Raw genomic sequence first — 23,601 nt, 5'->3', positions numbered from 1 at the left:
AAAACATCAACACATCCTTGAGACAGTCTTCTGAAAGCAATTTTAAGACGTGATAAAAACATACAAATTTACTTAGGGATTAAATAAGATCGAAAGGAGGACTTTAATAACAATAAGGGATAAAAGAACAAAAAGGTTGCAACCTACAGTTTAGAAGACTGAGTGAGGGTAAGGTGCAAGATGTTACTTTACAGAAATCATAGTAGCTGCTTAGAACAGCCTTTACGTGGATTGTAGAGTATTTCCAATGATAAGTTTATTTCACAACAAACTGAACGGCACATTTGCATGGAACAGATGTATCTGAAATACAAAGTATCCAAACGAACGGTCAGGGTTGTTCACTGATGAGTGAATGGTCAAAAATTTCACATTATAGCCCCCCCCCCCCTCTGTTTCACTTCTTTCTTTTAAAATGTTACATTTTGAATTCACTTACGTTTATAACCCTGTAAATTTACCAAAAATATAAAAAAAAGCTTTCCCATATGTTCAATTATTTACATGGATTATATAAATTTCCTTCTGAAATCTACAGCTGTGGAGAAGGGTGCATAGAGCATGTTAAAGTTGGTTGAACATGGAGTCTGCCTACTGGTTCTTGTAAGATCCCAAACATATTGTCAACATGGCCAGTACACTGAGCTGTACTGGTTATGTTGATTAAAAATGCCACTTTAACATAAATTAAGTTCTTGTATGTTGAATGCTTTCAAATTCACTCCGTGCAGATGTGCCCAGAATCTGATCTGTTCATCCATCAAAGTGTCGTGATGTGTAGATTTCACTTACAAATTGTGAAGAGCAAATTTAAAGTAAAGTTCAAGACATGGTTACACTACCTACACTACACGTTTTAGTACATCCAAGTGAGGTTTATAAATACTACATAAATATTTAAATTGTATTTTAATTACGGCATAGGCATAATTAAAATGGGTGGCAAGACACAAGGCTGAAAGTTCACAGCACAACAAATAAATCTCTGCCCAGTGCAATAATTTAAGGGTTACTACAACCTTCAGGACCACATCAGTTTTAAAAGTGGTCATCCTTGTAGGAATCTTGCCTAGTACAAGATGAAGCCAGACACATTATTTGAATTATGCAACCCATAACTCTGTTCCAGGTAGCTTAATGTTAATTCTCACCCCTACTCCTTCCCCTGCCTGGCTCAGAGCACACACCTGCACTCTGAGCCAGTAAAAAACAAACAAAAACACCTGTTCAATCTCTTTTCTATGAGAAGCATTTGACATGACCAAATGGGAGGCAGTGACATAAATGGAGTGTGGAATACACCGTGGGAATGCTGGGCAAATTTTTTTTTTTTTTTTCAACTCTTTATTTAAATGTCGACTGGCACATTGCATCATATTTCTTTTGGCCTACGCAGAGGCCCAATCAATAGGATCATCTTAAAAGTTGCAATACAGAAAGGAAGGGTATGTTAGTGCATAGAAAACGTTTCTCAATTGGCTTGCGCAGAAGCCTTTCAGCCATATCTTTGTGTTGTGCCGAGTCCACATGTATTTAAAATTAAATTTCGTCTCAATTCATAGGTATGTACATTCTTTGAAGACTATTGTACAGTGAGACACATACAAGTACAAAATATCTATCAAAATAACATAAAATAAAATAGGGTAATATATGTACAGTATATGACAGGAACTGTAAAACCAGTAACGTTGGGTATGTCATACTATAAGTTGTATCTTCACGACTATTGGTTATGGAGTTATGCTGATTTGTTATATGTCATATTGTTCCCAGAGCGCCCAAGTTTTTTGGAAGGAGGTATTGGACTCGCGAACCTGTGCAGTAAGCTTGTCCATCAGGTAATTATCCCTGATTTTGGAGAGGACTAGGGAGATCGGGGGTACTTCTTGTTTGATCCAATATTGTGCTAATGCTCTACGAGCTGCCAGGTTAAGCATATTTAACAGCTTTTGGTCGTGTTTATTTAGCCCCTCCGTTGGCCGTGATAGTAGGCAAGCCCACGGGTCAAGTGTTATCCTGCGTTGCATAATGCTCGAGGTTAGGTCTGTAACTTTTCCCCAGTATTCTTTAACCTTGACACAGTGCCACCACATGTGGATGTATGTGCCCTTCTCTCCACAGAGCCTCCAGCAGGTGTCTGTGGGGCTTAGTTGCATATGGCATTGTTTAACAGGGGTCGTATACCACCGGAGTAGTATTTTGTAAGATTGCTCCTGGAGGGCCGTGCATACGGAAACTTTTGCATTGGCCTCCCAGATATCCTGCCAGTCCGTCCCGTCTAATGTCTCCCCTAAGTCCGTCTCCCATTTGTCTGTGTATGTCTGGTTGCCCCAGGTCCCTGATTCTAGGCATATATGATTGTATAATAACGATATTAGTTTGGTTGGCATACGCTCTTGCAAGCAAAATTTCTCATAGAAGGTGAGCGGCTTGGCTATTGCCGTTCTGACCTCTCTGGTCTGTGCGAAGTCCCGTACCTGGAGATATCTGAAGAAGTCACTCGTTTTTAGTGGGGCCAGGGATTGCAGATGTTGGTAAGTAACTAATTGGTCGTTTGAATACAGGTGTGTGTAGCGTTGTAGACCTGTGGCCTCTATGCCCTGAAACTCTCGTGCCCTCAGTCCGGGTGGGAACGCTCTGTTGCGCAAGACCGGAGTCATTGGTGACGGTAAGTCTGTGAGTTTAAGTTTCTTTGCGACTCTGTCCCATAAGCTTAGGGAGTTAAGGATCGCCGGGCATTCTGTCCGTAGAATTACTCTATGTTCTCTGGGCACCCATATTAGGAATTGCGGTAGGTCAGCTCCTGTCATGAGGGATTCTATGTCCACCCACCTACGTTGATTAGTCGGGCAGTGCCAGTGAGCTATTTGAGCTAATTGTGCGGCCTTGTAGTAATGGTGCAGGTGTGGCATACCTAAACCTCCCCTCCATTTAGGGTTATACAGAGTAGCCTTGGCTATCCTGGGTCTTTTTCTTTGCCATATAAAGGCGTCTATTGCCTTTTGTGTGTCTGCTAGGTCATTTTTGGTGACCCGGATCGGGAGTGCTTGGAAGAGGAATAGTAGTCTTGGCAGTGTATTCATTTTTACTGAATGTAACCGGCCAAGCCATGTAATCGGTTTGTCTGTCCAGTTGTCTAGGTCCGTTTTAAGTCTGTTGAGCAGCGGTGTATAATTGTGTTGGTAAAGTGCTTTGTGGTCTGCGGTTAGCCTGACGCCTAGGTATGTGAGTGTGGTCGTAGATGTTTTGATGTGGTGCGTACGTCTAATGTATTGTAACTCTTGTTCGGGAATGTGAAATGGTAGCGCTATTGATTTGGTGAGATTGACTTTGTACCCGGATAACTCCCCGTAAATTTGAAGTAGTTTTTCCAGATTCGCCATTGAGGGAATCGGGTCTGTCAGTGTGAGGAGGATATCGTCCGCATATGCTGCTGTTTTAAATTGCTCCCCCCCAATTTGCACCCCTTTAATATTTGGATCTGTTCTGATGAGATGCAGGAGTGGCTCCAGTACTATCGCGAATAACAGTGGCGACAAGGGACAACCCTGTCTTGTACCATTGCTCACTCGAAATGGTGTCCTCGGGGCGCCCGTTATTATGGTTTGTGCCTGTAGGTCTGTGTATAGGGCTTTTATGGCCGTGATGTATGTGTCCGGGAAGCCTTGTAATTGTAATAATTGGAACAGGAAAGACCATTGGACCCTGTCAAAGGCCTTCTCTGCGTCAAGGGACAGTGCCAGGGCTGGTGACTTAGAGTTAGACATGAGCCACAACAGATCAGCCCCTCTGCGTGTGTTCTCGTATAATTGGCGCCCTGGCATGAAGCCTACTTGGTCTGGGTGTATTAATTTTGGGAGCAATGGGGTTAGTCTCCTCGCCAGTATCTTTGCGAATATTTTTAAGTCCGCGTTTATAAGTGATATAGGTCTGTAATTAGTGGCTAGTGTTCCGTCTTTGTCCGGTTTGGGGATTAAAATAATGTTGGCCGTAGCCATGTCGCGATCTGGGGTGCCGCCTTGGAGGAAGTGGTTGTATAATTTGGTGAGGTGGGGGGCTAGTTCCGGTTTATACCTTTTGTAATAGCTCATGTCGTACCCGTCCGGGCCCGGTGCCTTGCGACCTTGAAGGGTTGCTATCACCGATTCTACCTCCTCCTGTGTGATGGGGCTCTCTAGAATGTTGGCCTCCACTGTGGACACCTGGGGGAGGTTTAATTGGGTCAGGAATTCTGTTATGCGAGTGGTATATTGTGTCTGCGCTTCCCCTTCTCTTGGTGTGTGGTTGTATAGGTTCTGGAAATATTCGGTGAACGTGCTATTGATATCTTTCGGGGTGTGTACCAGGTCATTGGCAGCTGTTCGCAGCGTGTTTATGGGTTTACGCCCTGGTCTGGGTCGGAGGGTCCTTGCAAGTAATGTGTCCATTTTGTTGGCTTTTTCATAGAAAAAGCGCTTGGACCAGACTAAGGAGCGTGCTATGTCTGCTATGGTGAGTTCTTTTATAGCGTGACGTATGGTTTGTAGTTTTGTGTATATTGTGGTTGTGGGCGCCTGCTTATGTCGTTGCTCTAGTTTCCTCATTGTGGTTTGTAATTCTAGGAGGCGTTTCGTTTTGGTTCGCTTTTTATGTGTGGCTGCCTGTATGAGGTGTCCCCGTAACACCGCTTTGTGGGCTGCCCACAATGCGGTCGGGTTGATGTCCTCCGTGTCGTTAGTGGTGAAGTAGTCTAATATTTTCAGTCGGGTAGTGGCGGATATGTCGTTGTCAGAGAGTCGGTCCGAGTTGAGTCTCCATGTCCATGTGTTGCGATGTTGACCTATGCCTAAGGTTATAGTCACATCTGCATGGTCCGACCAAGTGATATTGTTAATTTCTGAGTGTATTAGTTTTGCCATGCCCGCTCCGTTGAGGAGGAGGTTGTCTATTCTGGAGTAAGTAGTGTGGGGTGCGGAGTAGTATGTATAGTCTAAGGTGTCTGGGTGTTGAAGTCTCCACGCATCCATTAGTCCAGTGCGTTGTAGAAAGGTATGGAGGAGTTTGTCTTGACCCCCTCTCCCCTGTGAACGCTGAGTCCCTGTTTTAGAGCTACGGTCGGTCGCCGGGCTGGGTACGGCATTTAGGTCTCCTCCCACCACCATTATGCCTCCCTGTAGGGAGGTGAGTAGGGATGTTATTGCATTCCAGTATTCACTGTCTGGCTTGTTGGGTGCGTACAGATTCACTATGTGCAGTTTGGTATTGTAGTAGTTGCCGGTGATAGCCAGGTATCTGCCTTCAGAGTCCTTCTGTGTGTGTCTGACCGTATAAGGGCATCTCTTGTGTATGAGTACGGCCACGCCTGCTTGTTTACGTAGCGCCCTGGCTTCGTGGACAGTGTTGTATATGTTATCCCCTATTTTGGTTGGCGAGGCCTTCGGTATGTGGGTCTCCTGTACTAACGCTATGTCTGCTTTTTTAGCCTTGAGGTCTCGTAGGAGTAATCTGCGTTTGGTAGGTATGTTTAGGCCTTTGGCGTTAATGGATAAAATTTTTAGTGTCATGTGCCCGTTACTCTCGTGTGGCGTGTGATTGCTGAGTGTGCGTCTTCCCTACCTGTCCGTTGTCCGTTAGTCTCCCTCTCTTTGACATACTGCATGTCTTGGCTCTTTAACCATGTCTGTTTCCTACCTCCAGTCGTGTTAGTCATACCCAAAATCATAAATAAAAACATGAACAAAAACGTAAAATAACAGTAAACATTTGGTACACAGTAATGTAACAATTTGCGCACACTGGTCTTACAACTCGCCAGTGTCGGGTGGGGGTGCCCCTCTCCTTCGCAGGTCCGAATTTTCTCCTGCGGGGGGGGGGGGGGGGGGGAGTCTCCATTCCACTGTGCCTCTGTATGAGGCCTCTCAAACTGTAACAGGGTCGTGGAGCCTAGCTCCGTATCTTGAAGCCCTCTGAGCTTAATGGGGTAAGGGCGGGAGGCGGGGGGGGAGCATACAGGGGCGTGTGGCTTATCAGGTCTACCCATTAAATGTGAACCTGTTACCCCTTGCTACTAACGGCGCTCTGGGTCTCTAATTGATCCAGGGATCTGTTTGATCTGCCGTATTTATGTCGGGGAAGTTATGAGGGTGGTACAACACACGTTATTGTAATAACCCCATTTGTAACATTTATGCACGTAACAAGGCCTTATTATTTTTTTTTTTTCTCAAAATAATATAGTTTTTTCAACATTTTGGTGTTGCCTTTTACCTAACACATGTAACTATGTTTATCAGGTTGCTGATATGGATAGGGTGCCGCTATCTTGGGGGGGGGGGGGAGGGGAGGGGGGGAGGGAGGGGAGGGAGGGGGGTGCCCCAATGAGCTGGCAGTGTGCCGCATGTTGGGGTACTCCGTGTGGGGGTCATCATATCCCAACATACAGCACACAAGCACACCCCACCTCCACGGATCGCTCCTTCAGAGCTGGGTGCAAAAAATTAAGTCCCATATATAAGACATTAACTAGGCAAAGGCAGCATACGATACCAATCAGCTGAGAGCGGTGAGGTGTACGGCAGTTCAAGTGAGTCTTTCTCTCCTTAGGGACCAGGTCCCGTCAGGTTGGGAGAGTGAATCTTAGGTGGTTGTAATGTGACCGCTGAGAGTCTCATGTGTGGCAGTCCGTCGAGGCTTTCGCTGTTTTGATGGTTGTCCAGTTTGCGGGTGGGTCTTGGGGGGAGGGGTGCCCCAATGAACTGGTAGTGCACCGCATGTTGGGGTACTCCGTGTGGGGGTCATCATATCCCAACATACAGTACACAGGCACTCCCCCTGGCCAAATTTTAGATTCCGGGTAAGTTTATGCTTTATTTTAATGCTTTATAGGAAAGGACCTAATCACTATTTCCAATAGGACATTCTAGATTAGAAAATGCTTATTTGAAAAGGATGGTAGATGGTTTTCTAATTTTTTGTTAACATTACCATAGGGCCCCTGTATCTTAATGAATATACTCCACTCATTACCACTTGCCTTTATATATATATATATATATATTTTTTTTTTTTTCTTTAATTACTTGGGCAGGATCTCAGTATCCAGGAGCGGCCATTTTGTTCTCCTCTGTCCATGAGGTCTGCTGTTTTGCCTTTGGCGCAAGTTATTTTACTAAGGATTGTGGGTAAATCTGTTTGGTCAACTAAAACAGAATCTTATGTTAAGCTCCACCCATTGTCAAGTTTTGACAACACAAATGCTATCCACAAAAGTAGTATGCTTTCATTTAGGAGTGATGTAGCTTTCATAAAAGATGCTGAGAAAAGTACAGATTAGATAATGTTTATTTTTGACAGAGTGAAAACAAGGAAGACCTCTCCCCACACCTTTGCATTCCAAATACCATTTACTTACCTTTATTCCAACACTGACATCAGTCCCTCTCACAGAAGCCCACTACATCTCCGGTGATGTCACTGTGCTTGATGACTCTGTCCAATCCAATGCAGGGTAGACCTAAAGCACATGCGTGACGATCACCACAATCTGACAATCAAACTTGCAGACATAAGGGCGTGGAGGTGTGGTTAGAAAGTGCACTTTCAAGATCTAATACAACACAGTGTGGAAAGTGGAAACCAGAACAAGTAGTACAGAATCGGGGCACTATATAAACGTAAAATAAAGTTGTTGTAGTGTTAACAGTGTTTGTTAAAATAAATAAAAAAAAAGACAATTTAAAAAAAAGGACTAGTAACGTGCGGTATCTGCATTTTGGTGATATGTCCACTGGATGGCAGTGCCTGTGAAGAGAATGGAAAGGGTGGATGTACTCTGGTAGAGCTGCATTCTAGAAGGATTGATGTGAGGTCCACCACAGATCTGCTTACACATCCACAATCATACCATAGTAATCTACCAAACCAACTGTCACACAACCTGACAAAGCAAGGTAGGCAGACATTATCACCTATAAAAGGCACAGGCAAATAAAGCCTTCCAGACTAAGCTGCCACATTAAAGAGGGTAAACATGATTCGGAAGTTTGGAGCATGAATCAAATGTATGTTTTTATTCATACATCCATGATCAAATGTTTAATGCCTCTATTATTTCATCAAGTGTAATATTCAGTAGGCTTCTAAAACTGGAAAAAAATATGTTCTTTGAAAGCCATGGAGAAGATCCTCTGCAAAAGATCTGCTTGCTCCCAGGACCATTCTAGTAAAACAAAATGGAAAATACCAGAAGGCAAAGTGGTTGAACTGTCTACTATACACCAGATATGCAACAGATATATATATATATATTTATTTTATATACAGCATCAATTAAAATCATGTTCAAGTTTATTGTTGTAAAGTTTGATATTTATTATACCAAAATTAATGACATGTTTGTGCATTCAGCATTGATATAACTCTGGGCCTGGTTGAATCATCTAAGTGAGCTTTAATACAATCATGCTGGATTGTGGAGGCAGCTATACTGAACATAGTCTGGGAAGGAGAAATGTTGCAAATATCTTCGTTGATATATACAAAAAACAAAGGAGAAAAAAAAAAACCAACTTTGATTTTTCTGCTTGCACCTCTCTCCAAGACTACAAAATATATTATTTTACCCAGTGACAATGATTGATCAGCTGGGAGCATTGCCCTCAATATGTATAACTGGGTAGCTGCAGCACCACTGAATCTTATTGAGACACTATACATTACATGAGCTATATATATACATGAACCCTTTAAGTGCAAGCGGACAGGTTCTGCCTGCAGTGAAAGAGTCATATTTCCTAATCAACTGTTCTCTCAGAGAAAATTAGTGAAACTCCGTGATTTAAGTCACCGGAAAGAGTAAGCAACTCCTAAGAGTTAAGTCATATTGATCTACAAAATGTCTAGTACTTTCAAAATCCCCTTTCTACGCAAGAAGAATCCACTTTACATCCAAAAGGAGCATTACAGTTATTTAGTGTGGACATACTGCTCTATATCCCAAATAAACAAAACTATTCTTTCTTAAAAAATATTACAAATCTGTATTTGTTTCTCTGCAATATATTAAACTTTTTTTTTTCATCAAAACCTTATTTTGAAACTTTTCTTTAATTCCTTAAACATCGTTATGGAAAACATTGATTAAAATTAGTTTTTTGTTAAAGCATCTGTAGAATAAAGATTAGGATTTTTTCTTCTTTTCCTTTAAGGAAGAGAAGTAAGATTTATGTATTGTGAGCATGTAAAAGAATGAAGAGCAGAATGAAAAGAGGTAAAATTAGGAGATGCCTTAAAAAGTACCTAAAAATCTGCCATTCACATGTCATTGGAAGAGCAGGAAAAGCTCACTGAGTTATATTATTATAAATCAATTAGGAAATGAAATGGTCATAGTGGTGTATCATAGTAGTCTGGCAACTGGTCCATTTGATACTGCCTGTGTTGCTGCAATTGCTGCTGTTGTAATTGCTGTTGCTGCAATTGTTGCTGTTCCTGATGTTGTTTCATGATCTCTTTTACTTCCTCCTCAAGTTCAGGGGGTATAATAAACTGGTCATCAGGATCTGGTTGGGCTGGGGCTGCAAAATAACCCCCTGTCTTACGAAGGGGAGCATCAGCTGCAATCTCAATAAGGTTGTGGCTCTTTTCTAAAGGTGCAACAGATCCATTGCCTCTTCTCTGCCTGCCAAGAGTGTTGGAGGAGAAGTCCTGTCTCCTACTTGTTCCACCAGTGTCATCTTCATTGGCGCTTATGACAATTCCCTCATCAGTTGGCTCTGAAATAGCAGCATGTGTAACCTGCCCTCCATTCTTGACTCGGGAACAATGGATGTCCACTTCTACTTCTACACGGCTCCCATTGGAGAACACACCTTCGATGGGCTCCTCATCTTCGCTGTCCAGACCATTGTCTGAAAAGGCACTAGAAAAGGTGGCACTGGACAGCTGCCGCTGAAAGGAGCTGGAAAGACATACAGGATGTAGTGTACACCGCTGCTCACTTGGACAACCCACAGTGCCAACTCCATTTTCATGAAGGGATACAGCAGGTGGTTCATCCGAGGCAGTGGAGCCAACTTCACTGCTCATCTCAGATGTAGATATCTCGCTGCTGATTTCCGAAGCAAGGCCACTGCTGGAGGATGGCATTCCCAGACTGTCCTGAGCACGGTCCTTGATTACAACATTAACAGAGGGGGTAAAGATACCAGGACTGGGAGGAGGAATCCCACCGTTTAGTTCACAGCAGCAGAAGCAATCCTCATTGACCGTGAGTTGTACCACCACAGCACACAAACTGGTACTGCATCCGTAACTCTGCACTAAACTGCACAGTTTTTTAGAGGCTGCCAAGGGATCAGGCACATTCCTCACAGCTTCCACAGCCTCCTCCTCTGAAAGACTATCCCATAAAGCCTTACTTCCAAGGATGAAGAACTCATCTTGTGGCGTAAGTGCAACAGACTGAACGTGAGGTCTGGGAGTAACGCTGGGGTGGAGGAAAGAGTATCCTAAAATACGTGTGCAGTCAGTCACCCCGTTCACTTTGCCATCCTGCAACAAAAGAAGGAGAAAGTGTCAGAATACAAATATCCAAATGCACACAGAAAGCAAATATATAAATATATATTGTTTTAATGGAGGCGTTAATTGTTGCCGTACTTTCTTTGTGTTATTTATGGGTGCTGCAGTTTTTTTTAGCGTTGTATTTGTGCGTATATGTGAGCTGTTATATTGTATATGTTCATGAGCAGTTTGTGGTATTGTGTAGGATACCTATGAACCTGGGCTATGTAAGAGGGATGCTTGTGGCATTGCATGTAGAAGGATGCTTGTGGGGTTGTGTGCGTGTTATTCTGCAGCTCTGTATGGCTTCCCTGGGGTTCAGTGGGGAACTGGCATGCCAGGTACAGGAGTTGCGATAGCTGCTATACTCCAGTGTGGATTCCTGTACACAAATGCTGTGAGGAAGTGATCTGAAGTCACTTCCTCTTTCGCTGCAATGTGTGATTTGAGGATTGTGACCACCACTGGGGCTCCTGACAGGCCATAGTCAGTTTGGCTCCAACAGCCTTGAGGGCTGTGCAAAGGCACCTCGAGTGACATGTATGGCACACATGCCACAGGTTGCCAACACCTGAACTAGTATATAACTTCATGCTAGACAGGTTGTTTTGTGGAGCATTGCTAAATTATATTTCTAAAGCCAAATCATACACATCCATCCCCAAGAACAAGGCCCTGTATTACATAGTTACATAGCTGAAAAGAGACTTGCGTCCATCAAGTTCAGCCTTCCTCACATATGTTTTTGCTGTTGATTCATTGCATATTTCTGCCCAATTTGTTGTCTATAACAATATCCAAATCCTTCTCGTGTGTGGTTATTCCCAATTCATTAACATTTAGGGTGTACGTAGCTTGTGCATTCTTGACCCCGAAGTGCATAACTTTTAGTGCCCAGTCCCCCAATCTATCCAAATCCGTCTGCAGCAAAGCAATATCCTGCTCACATTTTATTACTTTACGTTTTCAACGTCATCTGCAAACCCTGAAACATGGCTTTCAATGCCTAATTCAGGATCATTTATAAATATGTTCAATAGAAGCGGTCCCAAAACAGAACCCTGAGGGACACCACTTACCAATTTTCTCCAGCCTGAAAATTTACCATTAATGACAACTTGTTGTACTCTATTCTTAAGCCAATGTTCCAGCAAAGAACAAGAATATTAATCTAGAAAAATTTCTTTTAGTTTGAAGACTAACCTATTGTGAGGTACCGTATCAAATGCCTTGTCAAAATCCAAGTAGATCATATCCACTGTAACACCCTGATCTATACTTCTACTTATTTCTTTGTAGAATGCAATTAGATTAGTTTGACATTACCTATGTTTCATAAAACCATGTTGATTATTGCCAATAAAGTTCTTCCCAATGAATTCCTGAATATTATCCCTTAATAGCCATTATTATTACTGCCATTTATATAGCGGCAACAGATTCTGTAGCGCTTTACATTATTAGAGGGGGGGATTTAACTATAAATAGGACAATTACAAGAAAACTTACAGAAACGATAGGTTGAAGAGGGCCCTGCTCAAACGAGCTTACAGTCTATAGACTGGGGCACAAAACACACTGTGAATGTTCCCAGTCACAGAAGTTATAATTTCCAAGGCAAGGATTTTGAACCCTTTTTAAATATAGGAACAACAACATCTGCCTTCCTCCAATCCTCCAGTTCAATACCTGAAACAAAAGAATCACTTATTTCCCCACTTAGCTCCTGAAGTACTCGTGGGTGAATACTGTCAGGCCATGGAGCTTTATTTACATTAATTTTCTTTAACTGCTGTAGCACCTTGTCTCAAGTCATCCAATCACAAGTTATCTGCAAGTTTTTTGCAGCAATCATTTGCATATATCTTGCCATAGGATCCTCAATATATACTGAAGAAAAATAGTTATTTAACATTTCTGCCTTTTCCTGGTCTTCATTAGCTAACAGACCCATCTCTGTTTCCAGTGTACCTAACACTTTGATTTTTTTTTTATTTTTTTAGAATTGATGTACTTGAAAAAAATATTTGGGGTTGGTTTTGTATTCTTTGGCTATCAATTCCTCACTTTCTAGTTTAGCCACGTTAAATGCCTTTTTGCAAGCATTATTGGCTTCCTTATATAGGATGCCTGATTTGTCCGGTTTTAATGCTTTAAATGCCCTTTTCATCTCGTTTTACTTCTTTACTAAGCCACATTGGTTTCAATTTGTTTCTTTTATATTTATTACCCAATGGTATATACTGAGAAATGTAGCTTTTGAATATATGTTTGAATAGTTTCCATTTATCCTCAGTGTTTTTTTCACTAAGGAGTTTATGCCAGTTGATATGTTGTAGAGCTTCCCTAATCTTATTGAAATTGGCTTTTTAAAAAATTATATGTTTTAGTATACCCCAAGTGCTTTTGCTTTTTTGAGTTTATTTAAAGAATTTCCCAAATGATCCCATACTTGAATGTTGGTCAAAAGATTAACATTGTTTGTTATAACAAGATCCAGACAAGCATCCTTTCTAGTTGGTGCTTGTACCAGTTGTGACATGGAGTCATTTAACACATTCAAAAACCTGATTCCCCACGCTGAAGTGCTAGTCCCTCTATCCCAATTTATGTCCGGGTAATTAAAATCTCCAATAATTAACGTGTTACCCCGATTTGCAGCTTTCCCAATTTGCTCTAACAGCTGTTCTCTCTCATTAATATTTCCATTAGGTGGTTTATAACATATCTAAACCAATAATTGCATTCCCTTTGTTTGCCCCAAGCAGATATCTACCCATAAAGCTTCCACATGCCCAAGATGTGACTTTAACTCATGGCTGACATACAAACATACCACACCACCCTTCTTGTTTTTCCTATTCTACCCTTTCCTATGTACCCATTTAAGTTAACTGCCTAGCCATGTGTCTCATCCCACCATGTTTCTGTTATGCTTATTATATCACATTGTTTAGTGTATGCCATTGCCTTTAGTTCCCCCATTTTGTTATATAGGATCTTTCCATTAGTAAGCATACATTTAATATGAGTCATTTTTAAGTAATCTTTTAACATAATTATGTGATTTGATTAATTAAAATTTGATTGACATGCCTGACAACACAGGGAGAAAGTGCAGAGAATTTAATTTGCAAGCACTATATTTGACCCTGTAACTCTCCAAGACACCACAAAACCTGTTCATAGGCGGTACTGTTTTACTCGGGAGACTTCGCTGAACTCCAATATTAGTGTTTAAAACTGGTAAATTGTATTACAACGATGATATTTTAAGTAAAAGTGAAGTTTTTTTGCATTTTATACAAACAAACGGCACTTTTATGGACTATATTATTGTTGTAATATGTTTTACGGTTTTAAAACACTAATATTTGTGTTTAGGGAAGTCTCCCAAGAATAACAGTACCCCCATGTACAGGTTTTATGGTGTTTTGGAAAGTTAGAGAGTCACATATAAGGCTTGCATTTCATTTTTTTGACATTGAAATTTGCCAGATTAGTTATGTTGCCTTTGAGACCGTATGGTAGCCCAGGAATAAGAATTACCCACAGGATGGCATACCATTTGCAAAAGTAGACAACCCAAGGTATTGCAAATGGGGCATGTCCAGTCATTTTTAGTAGCCACTTAGTCACAAACACTGGCCAAATATTAGTTTTTTGCTTTTTTCCACACAAAAACAAATATGAACGCTAACTTTGGCCAGTGTTTGTGACTAAGTGGCTACTAAAAAAGACTAAACATACCCCACGTTCAATACCTTGGGTTGTCTACTATTTCAAATGGTATGCCATTATGGTGGTAATTCTCATTCCTGGGCTACCACACCGTCTCAAAGGTAACATTACTAACCTGGCAAATTTCAATTTGAAAATGGAACGTTCTATATTTGACCCTGTAACTTTCTAAAACACCATAAAACCTGTTAATGGGGGGTACTGTTGTACTCGTGAGACATCGCTGATTACAAATGTGTGCATTTTTTTGCACTAAAACCTAACAGTATTATGACATTTACAGCTAAAATGTGAGGCGGAACTACAAATTTTACTTATTTTTTTACATTTCTCAGTTTTTTAAATTTTATTCATAATAAATTATCTTTCATATATAAATATTTGATATGAAATGAAAGCCCTGTTTCTCCTAAACAAAATGATATATAATAAGTGTGGGTGCATTTCATATGAAAGAGGTGAATTACGGTTGAACAGACATTTAGCGCAAATTTCAGTTTTTGTTTACGTTTTGTTTTGATCAGAACGTGTACAATTGACTCCGTCCTGAAGGGGTTAAGCAGATTTAAATAGAAGGGGTCAATTTAAAAACTGGGGCAGAAAACTTCTTGGCTGTCACTCAGACACAAAGCTAAGGGAAGTGTTAGCGTGCTTACAATCCCCCTACAGCTCAATCTCTAATGAATGAATACACCAGAGGGGATAGATTTTTACAAGCTGCTTTTCACATTCCCCTCTCCTCAAAAAAGAAAACAAAATACAATCATGTTTTCTTTGGGGGTTATGTCTCCTAAGTTGTTAAATAAATGTTCAACAGAGTGCTCCTTTAACATAACTCTCTGATTTGATGCAAAAAGTAAAAATAAGTGTAAATGATCTATTTTTATACTTATCAGCAAACAGATGTTCAGCTAGCTATGTATCATGGAACCTAGATACGCAACCTAGAAAGTTTAAGACTAAAATTACATAGGGTAGGTGGAGACTCCATTTAATTATCTAAACATAAAATTTGCTCAACAGTTTGTTTGCCATTATATTGCTAGAGCATTTTGCAACAATAATTATCTCACAGCTATAAAGACCTGGTTGCCATTTTAAAAGTTTATTTTATTGTGCCAGCTGCAGCTCTGTTATATATGCTCCAATTACTTTTTGCAGGGAATAGAAGCGGCTCCTTCTGTAGTATTAGCTTCAGACTGAATAGGAGGAAGGAGGGGGAGAGTTATTCAGGTGAAATGCACTCTGTACCATTGAATTACTGACCCATCATAAACGATTCCACAGTTAATACAGCTAAATGCATTTTATTCAGAATTTTACTGACAAGGCCAACACCCCAGTTATGTGATAAATATACAGTCACAATATGCACTGGGAATATTCTAAAATACATTATTGACAACATTTGGCTTGTCACCTTGAATGCTATATGGTAGTGATAGCAAACCTATGGCTCTACTGCCACCACAAGAACTCAGATGACTTTAAGGTTACACATTGCCTCCAATGTAGATATTCCAAGAAAAACAATTAAATGCTGCACACCAATGCATTTAAAAGGAACACTACACACCATAACCCTGCAGCTCAGTGAACTGGTTACAATGCAACATTATGTGGATGTCAAACAAATGTGCACACACATATACACACACACACACACATATATATATACACACACACACACACATATATATATACACACACACACACACATATATATACACACACACACACTATTGAGAAACATACTGTTTCAATCAGACCATTGACAATTTACAGGTGTATAAAAATCAAGCACCTAGCCATACAGTCTGCATTTACAAACGTTTGTGAAAAAAATGGGTTGTTCTGAAGAGCCCAGTGAATCAAGGATGCCACTTTTGCAATAAGTCAATTTGTGGAATATGTAGCAGGGATAAAATTTCACGGTCCATTGTAAGTGGTATTACTGGAAAGTTGAAGTGTTTAGGAACAGCAGCAACCCCACCACAAAGTGGAAGACCACGTGACGTCACACAGTGGTGTCACTGAGTGCAGAGGAGCACAGTGCGTAAAAGTAGTAAATGCTCTGCTGATTCCACAGCTAATGAGTTCCACAGACAAAGATCAGCACGGAAACTGTGTGGTGGGAGCTTCATGGAATGGGTTTACATGTCCGACCAGTTGCACACAAGCCTCACATCACCAAGTACAATGCCTAGAGTTGGATGTAAAGAATGCCTCTACAGGACTCTGGAGCAGTGGAAAGCGGTTCTGTGGAGTGACAAATCACGCTTCTCGGTTTGGTAGATGCCAGGAAAACATTGCCAACAGTAAAGTTTGGTGGAGGAGGGATATTGGCATGGGGCTTTTTCGGGGAGTTTGGGGTCCTTACTTCCAGTGAAGGGAAATCGTAATGCTTCAGCATACCAAGACATTATGCTATACTTCCAACTTTGTGAGAACAGTTTGAGGAAAGCCCTTTTCTATTCTAGCATGACTGTATGCCCGTGCACAAAACAAGAGACAAATTATTGGGGGACACCCGAAACATGCATTCTGCAGGAATGGTGCGGCCGTAATGACCAATATTCATGCATATTACAGATTAAGTTACGTCGCACACATAAAAATACACCTATGAATCTTATCAGGCTTAACACAATAGGGCCATATGGTGGAACGAAATCCCCATATTTGTTTTCTTATATAGGAAATTTTAAGTAGCCTGATGAGATTTATAGGTGTAGTTTCATGTGTGCGCCAAAAAGTTAACTGTAATAGTACTGCACAAAACAAGGCCTATAAAGTCATGGCTGGATGAGTTTGTTGTGGAAGAACTTGACTGGCCTGCACAGAGGCCTGAGCTAAACCCCATCGAACACCTTTTGGATGAACTGGGATGGAGATTGCGAGGCTGGCCTTCTCGTCCAACATCAGTGCCTGACCCCACAAATGCTCTACTGGCTGAATAGGCAAGAAATACATCTTACAAAAACATTAAAATCTTGTGGAAAACCTTCCGAGAAGAGGGGAAGCGGTTATAGCAGACAAGCAGGAGGGGGTCAGCTATATATTAATGCCTATTTATTTAGAATTCAATATCATAAAAGTTCCTGCTGGTGTAATTGTCAGGTGTCCCAATACTTTTGTCCATACAGTATAAAACAATTGCATTTTCTATAAAGAATTTAAAGTAGGGTATATTTACCTCTGTGATGATTGCTTTATACTGCTTCACTCTCTTTAGTTCCTCCTCACAGTTAACTGTGTAAGGTTTGGACAGGTTTAGTGCTTTCCCATCCCTGCAGAGCACAGTTTGGCACTTGCCTACATTGGCAGAGGTCAGGGTAAAGCAGCCAGAGGGGTCGATAGGATCGTGCTTTATGTGGCAGAGAACAGCTGAGCCTCCCAGTTTCTGTCCAGCTGTGCCCAGCTTCCTAGAATTAAGCATATATGATTGGTAAAGTCAAGACACATGATCATATCTACTGATTAAATAAATCTATAACAGAATAATTTGAGTGCAAGTTTCCAAGATTTCCCTTTCAGAATTGAATGCTCCTTCAGGAGAACTAACAACTGTGCACTGCAATAGAAAGAGCATTCAAAACATTTTAAAAACACCTGGGGGGTTGAATATATCAAAAAACAGTCTTATATATAGACAGGTCTTTCTCATTTTGCATGATGATAGTATATAAAGCTGCTGCCCTTCAAATAAAAAACAATTCACTTGAATCATATGTAAATACTCAAAATATGTGTCCAAGTGGAAATGTGACCGTGCTTGTTCGCTGAAGTGGATAGATTAACTCAGAGACTTTGAAACATTTTGATGTAGTCATAGAACTACCTATTGCTACCTATTGTTTTCAACAAGTGTGCTTCAGAGATTTGGTTAAAACAACAAGGGCTATTTTATCTCAGGAGCACTGGGTAAACCAGCAAGGATAATGGTAACTTCCCCTTCATTCAACAGTCCAAGCCTGTAAGAACCAAACAACTGCCTTCAAAATGAGAGGAACATTCACTAAATCATCCAACAAGTATCTAAACCAGTGGTAGTCAACCTTTTTTTACCTACCGCCCACTAATGCAACTTTTTGGTTGAAAAAATTTCCTTACCGCCCACCAGTTTTCGCGCAAATGCAGAATATTTTTTAGAAAGGAGGGTGTTTTACAAAAAATAAATGTACGTACATTTATCTTTTTATTTCTACTTAATGCAGGTTTATAAGGTTTTTAACTTTATAAAGTGTAATGAGAAAACAATAAAGTAAATTGAAATTACCTTTACTAGTGATTAATGAGATCCTTGAGGTTGATGCTGCGAGACTAAATATTTGATATCTGGTTCGATTTTCGTAAGGAACAAACGAAGGTCTCTTTCAGTGATATTCAGACGACTTCTCTGTTTGCGCATAATATGATTTCTCATATTATCTCTCTATGATTTTTCTTGTGCGTCAGCTCATCTCCTCTCCCTCCTCAATTCCCCTCCCCACCTTTTTTTCCCCTTTTTTCTATTTTTTTAACCTTCCTTGTAGCAATGCCCAGTAGGAAGGCTGAGCTAGGTAGCCCACTTACTATATAGTCCACTATAACAGACAGACACACATACAGACACACACACGACACACATACAGACACACACACGACACATACACACACACGACAAATACACACACACACGACAAATACACACACATACACACACACACACGACACATACACACACACACGACACATACATACACACACACACGACACATACATACACACACACGACATACATACACACACACAGACACACATACACAAATACAGACACATAGATACACAAATACAGACACATAGATACACAAATACAGACACATAGATACACACACACGACACATACATACACGACACATACAGACACACATGACACATACAGACACACACAACACATACAGACACACACAACACATACAGACACACACGACACATACAGACACACACGACACACATACATACACACACATACATACACACACACGACACATACATACACACACACGACACATACATACACAACACACACACACACACACAACACACATACAGACACAAATACAGACACAGATACACACACACACACACACACACACACACAACATACACACACACACAGACACACATACATACACATACACAAGACACACCCGACACATACAGGAACACAGACAGACACACATACACACAAGACACATACATACAGACACACACAAGACACACATACCAACAGACAGTCACACATACATACACACACACAAGACACACATATATACAGACACACACACACACACACACACAAGACATACATACAAAGACACACACACACACACACACTATAAGTCACCCTCCTGTTTCCTACCTTTTAGATTCAGGAGGGTGACTTTCCCTGGGGTCCAGTGGTGGCTCAGGTGGATGGGAGTCAGAGTTCCCACTCTGACTCCCTGGTCTTCCTCCCGCGCGGCTCTCAGGGTTAGCTGGGAGGAGTGATGTGCAGTCACTTCCTCCCAGCTCTGCGATGTCATCACAGGGGGCCCGGTCGCGCTGTTAAAGCGCCCAGCGCTGACCGGGCCCCCTCACAATCCACATCCATCGGGTGGCCCTGACAGCATGGGCCACCCGATGGACCCCTCCATATACAGCCCCGGCGGTTTGCCGCGCGGGCCGGAGCCGCAATTTGTCACGGCGGTACCCAGTCGCAGGGGTACCGCCGGCTCGCACCCGCCCGTCCGCCCGGTCGTCAGGTCGTCAAAACCTGGAAATCCCTACCGCCCACCTGAAATCCTAAAACGCCCACTAGTGGGCGGTAGGGACCAGGTTGACGACCCATGATCTAAACAATAATTCAACAAAGGAAGCCACCTCCGTATTTCTTCAGAGAGAAGCAAACGTTATTGTGAAAGAGGAACCATCAGTTTTAAAAAGATTTTCACATTTTTTTTTACCCCATTTCATTAAATTATAGTTTATTTGTAGGATATGAATTTTGCCACAAGTCGTTTAACTGGAAAAAAAAAACATGACTTATTCTATTTAGTTGGCTGCTCATAGGTCTACAGATCTATGAGGTCTACACACATTTCTGCTCTGTTATTTTACTCTATGAATCCCAATATGCATATTTATTAACTATACTGAACTAGAAGATGCAGAATTAGGGAATGGGATACAGGTCTTTGATTTGGATAATGGAAATATCAGGAACACGTCAACCCTCATGCAATACAGATGTTTATTAAGGCCTAACTTCAATTGACTACCTAGTAAAAGAAAATTAGTTGTAAAATGGAAAAATAGGATATAAAGGTTGCATTCGACATAACCCTCTTTGCATTAGTGACATCTTTGAAGCCTAGTGTAGGACTCACCTAAGAGGTTTTGCCTTGACATGGCAGGTGAGCTTACACTTGAACAGTCTTCCAGTTTTTTAGATGTGCATAGAGATTTGAGATGGTGCACAAGGAACTTTTTTTATTTGGCTTTATTGTATGTATTGGGGCTGATGTGTACTATAGTCATTGTTGCCGTCCAGGAGTAGTAGGAGTTTGAGCGCAGGATTTACTTTTTTTTTTTAATCAGTAAAAAAAAAAAAATCAAAGTCTCAAATCTAAAGGGAAACTATAGGCACCAAAACAACTTTAATTTAATTAAAAACCGTTTTGGTGTATAGATCATGCCCCTGCAGTCTCACTGCTCAATTCTCTGCCATTTCAGAATAAAATCACTGTGACTCTCAGAATTTTCTTAAACACCTTCTGAAAAATAGCCTAGTTATTTTATGTTTGTAAAGCCTGTACTGCAGAGTCTATAATATTATCTATAATTGCTTATCTTCTGCTTTGTTAAAAGCCTCCTAGACCCTACAGGAGCCTCCTGTGTGTGATTAAAGTACACTTTACTCATCAGGAGATTATAAAAACCTCTAAAGCAAATTAACATTTAAACCACATTTTGAACCAATAAAACCATTTTCTTTCATGCAGGTTGTGAGAGTCACAGCCAGAGGGAGGCATGACTAGGACTGCATAACCAGAAACAAAAGTGATTTAACTTGTAAATAACAGAAAATTGAGCAGTGAGAAAACAGGGGCATGATCTATACACCAATACCAATTCCCCAAACTAAAGTTGTTTTGATGCCTATAGTATCCCTTTTACCTACGATGTTGCAAACCAAGTTCCGGGCAAGGAAAATGCAACTGTCAAGCTCGGATTCATGAAATACAGTTTCAGTGCACTGTACGATTGATTATAAATAGTAACCAATATCAGGGGAGATACTCTTTCAGAATAGATAAGCTTTACTCACCTTTGCATAGCAAGGAAGGTGTTCCCCATGTACTCCTCTTCATTCTTTGTTTTCTGCAGTTCATCAGCCAAAATGTCACTCATGGTGCACTGGAGGAGGCTAGGGACCTCTGCATTTCTCTCTCCATCAAACACCCCATATACAGCTTCACGGTTATCACAGAAGTTGTTAACAAGGAGTGAAGCAACACAGAGTCTGTATGACAGAAAACAAACAACAAAGTTCACTGGCACGAGCGCAAAATGAATAAGAATTTGTTGTTTCAGTTGGATGTTACAAAATAACCAAATAGTGGTTTCCCACTAGAGCCACAGATTTCTACTCTTGAACATATGCTTCACTGTGCTGTGTGCCCTGGACAGTTTTGTCCACGACTGCCTGCAGAATGCCAGAACTTAAGTAATGAGGCTCGTTGAAGCACACAGTGTAAGAAAACATTGCTTCCCCAGTCAGATAGTCTCTTCAATCACATTAACCAAGGTCCTGGTTATGGACGTCCTATGCAGGATTTACCTGGGATTCTGACATAACTTAAAGGTTTACTCAAAGCATCATAAGCACTACAGCCAGCTGTAAAAAAAAGTTGCACAGACTTGACATAGTCACGAACTCTAGTTCTGGGTTGGCTGATGACACCCCAATGATTCTGCCGGAGGTGGACTTACACTCAGAGTAGCAGAGGGATTCACCTCAGCATAGTGAAACACTGCACAGACTTAAACGGTTACTCTAAGCACTGAAGTGGCCATGGGGCTTGGAGTAAACCTTTAACTGAGACTGTAAACCTTTAACTGGTCAAAGTTTATAAGCTGATGCTTTGAGATCCACTTGTATATGAACCACTAAAAAAATGCATGGCGGGCTAAAGCTCCTGTGAAGGTACATTATGTAACCTTACTCATATTATGCAAGTCTTACTCAGTTTTGTTTGTGGAAACAATGCAATGCATACATGTATATAATGCTAAAACAACAGGGACATGTCAGACAAGATGGAGATACAAGTCCGAACCACTTTCAAGAGGCTCTGTCAGAGATTGGATACTGGAATTTGGAATCGGGAGGAGAGATTGACAAGTGTATGCCAATGAAGTCAAGTGTTCTAACAGAGATTTGAAGGGCACAAGAATAGCCTCAGGCAATAAAGTTCTCTGAGAACATATGGCCAGATTGGCTGAAGAAGGTATGTCCAGCAGAAGGAGGCGGCTTATTCTGTTCTAATTCTTGCTCATATCACCCTTTCCCTCTCTTTCATCTTTCCTCTGTGTCTGCTTGAAGATTTAGAACTTGTATCACGTGTCAATGCCAATTTCACGGTCTTAATTTAGATACGTCCATTCAATGGATAGTTTGGCAATGGCATATACTGACCAATATCAATAGTATATGTATTGTTTGTGTTTTGGGAAGTTACAGGGTCAAATATAGCAGGTTACATTTTTCCACATTGAAATTCGCCAGATTGGATACGTTGCCTTTGAGAGCGTATGGTAGCCCAGGAATGAGAATTACGCCCATGATGGCATACCATTTGCAATAGTAGACAACCCAAGGTATTGAAAATGGGGTATGTCCAGTCTTTTTTAGTAGCCACTTAAATAATAATGCTAACTTTGGCCAGTGTTTGTGACGATGTGTGAAAAATGAAAAAAAAACTAATTTGAACGCCAATTTTGGCCAGTGTTTGTGACTAAGTGGCTACTAAAAAATACTGGACATACCCTATTTGCAATACCTTGGGTTGTCTATTTTTGCAAATGGTATGCCATCATGGGGGTAATTCTCATTCCTGGGCTACCATACGGTCTCCAAGGCAACGTAACCAATCTGGCGAATTTAAATGTGAAAAAACTGAAATACAAGCCTTATATTTGACTCTATAACTTTTGAAAACATCATAAAACCTGTACATGAGGGGTACTGTTATACTCAGGAGACTTCACTGAACACAAATATTAGTGTTT

At 41.0% G+C, this 23,601-nt stretch overlaps 1 protein-coding gene across 2 annotated transcripts in view; it reads right to left on the bottom strand.

Annotated features, from left to right (window-relative positions):
* Positions 1-8,550: 8,550 nt before the first annotated feature.
* Positions 8,551-23,601, bottom strand: part of PHLPP1 (PH domain and leucine rich repeat protein phosphatase 1) — a 144,948-nt gene continuing 129,897 nt past the window's right edge. For both annotated transcript variants that reach the window (XM_063451815.1, XM_063451816.1), the window contains 3 exons: positions 21,638-21,832; positions 17,483-17,711; positions 8,551-10,533 (listed from right to left, as the gene is read on the bottom strand). In XM_063451815.1, the coding sequence (XP_063307885.1) occupies positions 9,367-10,533; positions 17,483-17,711; positions 21,638-21,832 (1,591 nt within the window). In that variant the 3' untranslated portion in view covers positions 8,551-9,366. The remainder of the gene's footprint in view (positions 10,534-17,482; positions 17,712-21,637; positions 21,833-23,601) is intronic.

This window comes from Pelobates fuscus, chromosome 4 (assembly GCF_036172605.1).
Source record: "Pelobates fuscus isolate aPelFus1 chromosome 4, aPelFus1.pri, whole genome shotgun sequence".
Lineage (NCBI taxonomy): Eukaryota > Metazoa > Chordata > Amphibia > Anura > Pelobatidae > Pelobates > Pelobates fuscus.
This window is presented reverse-complemented; position numbering and strand designations above follow the sequence as displayed.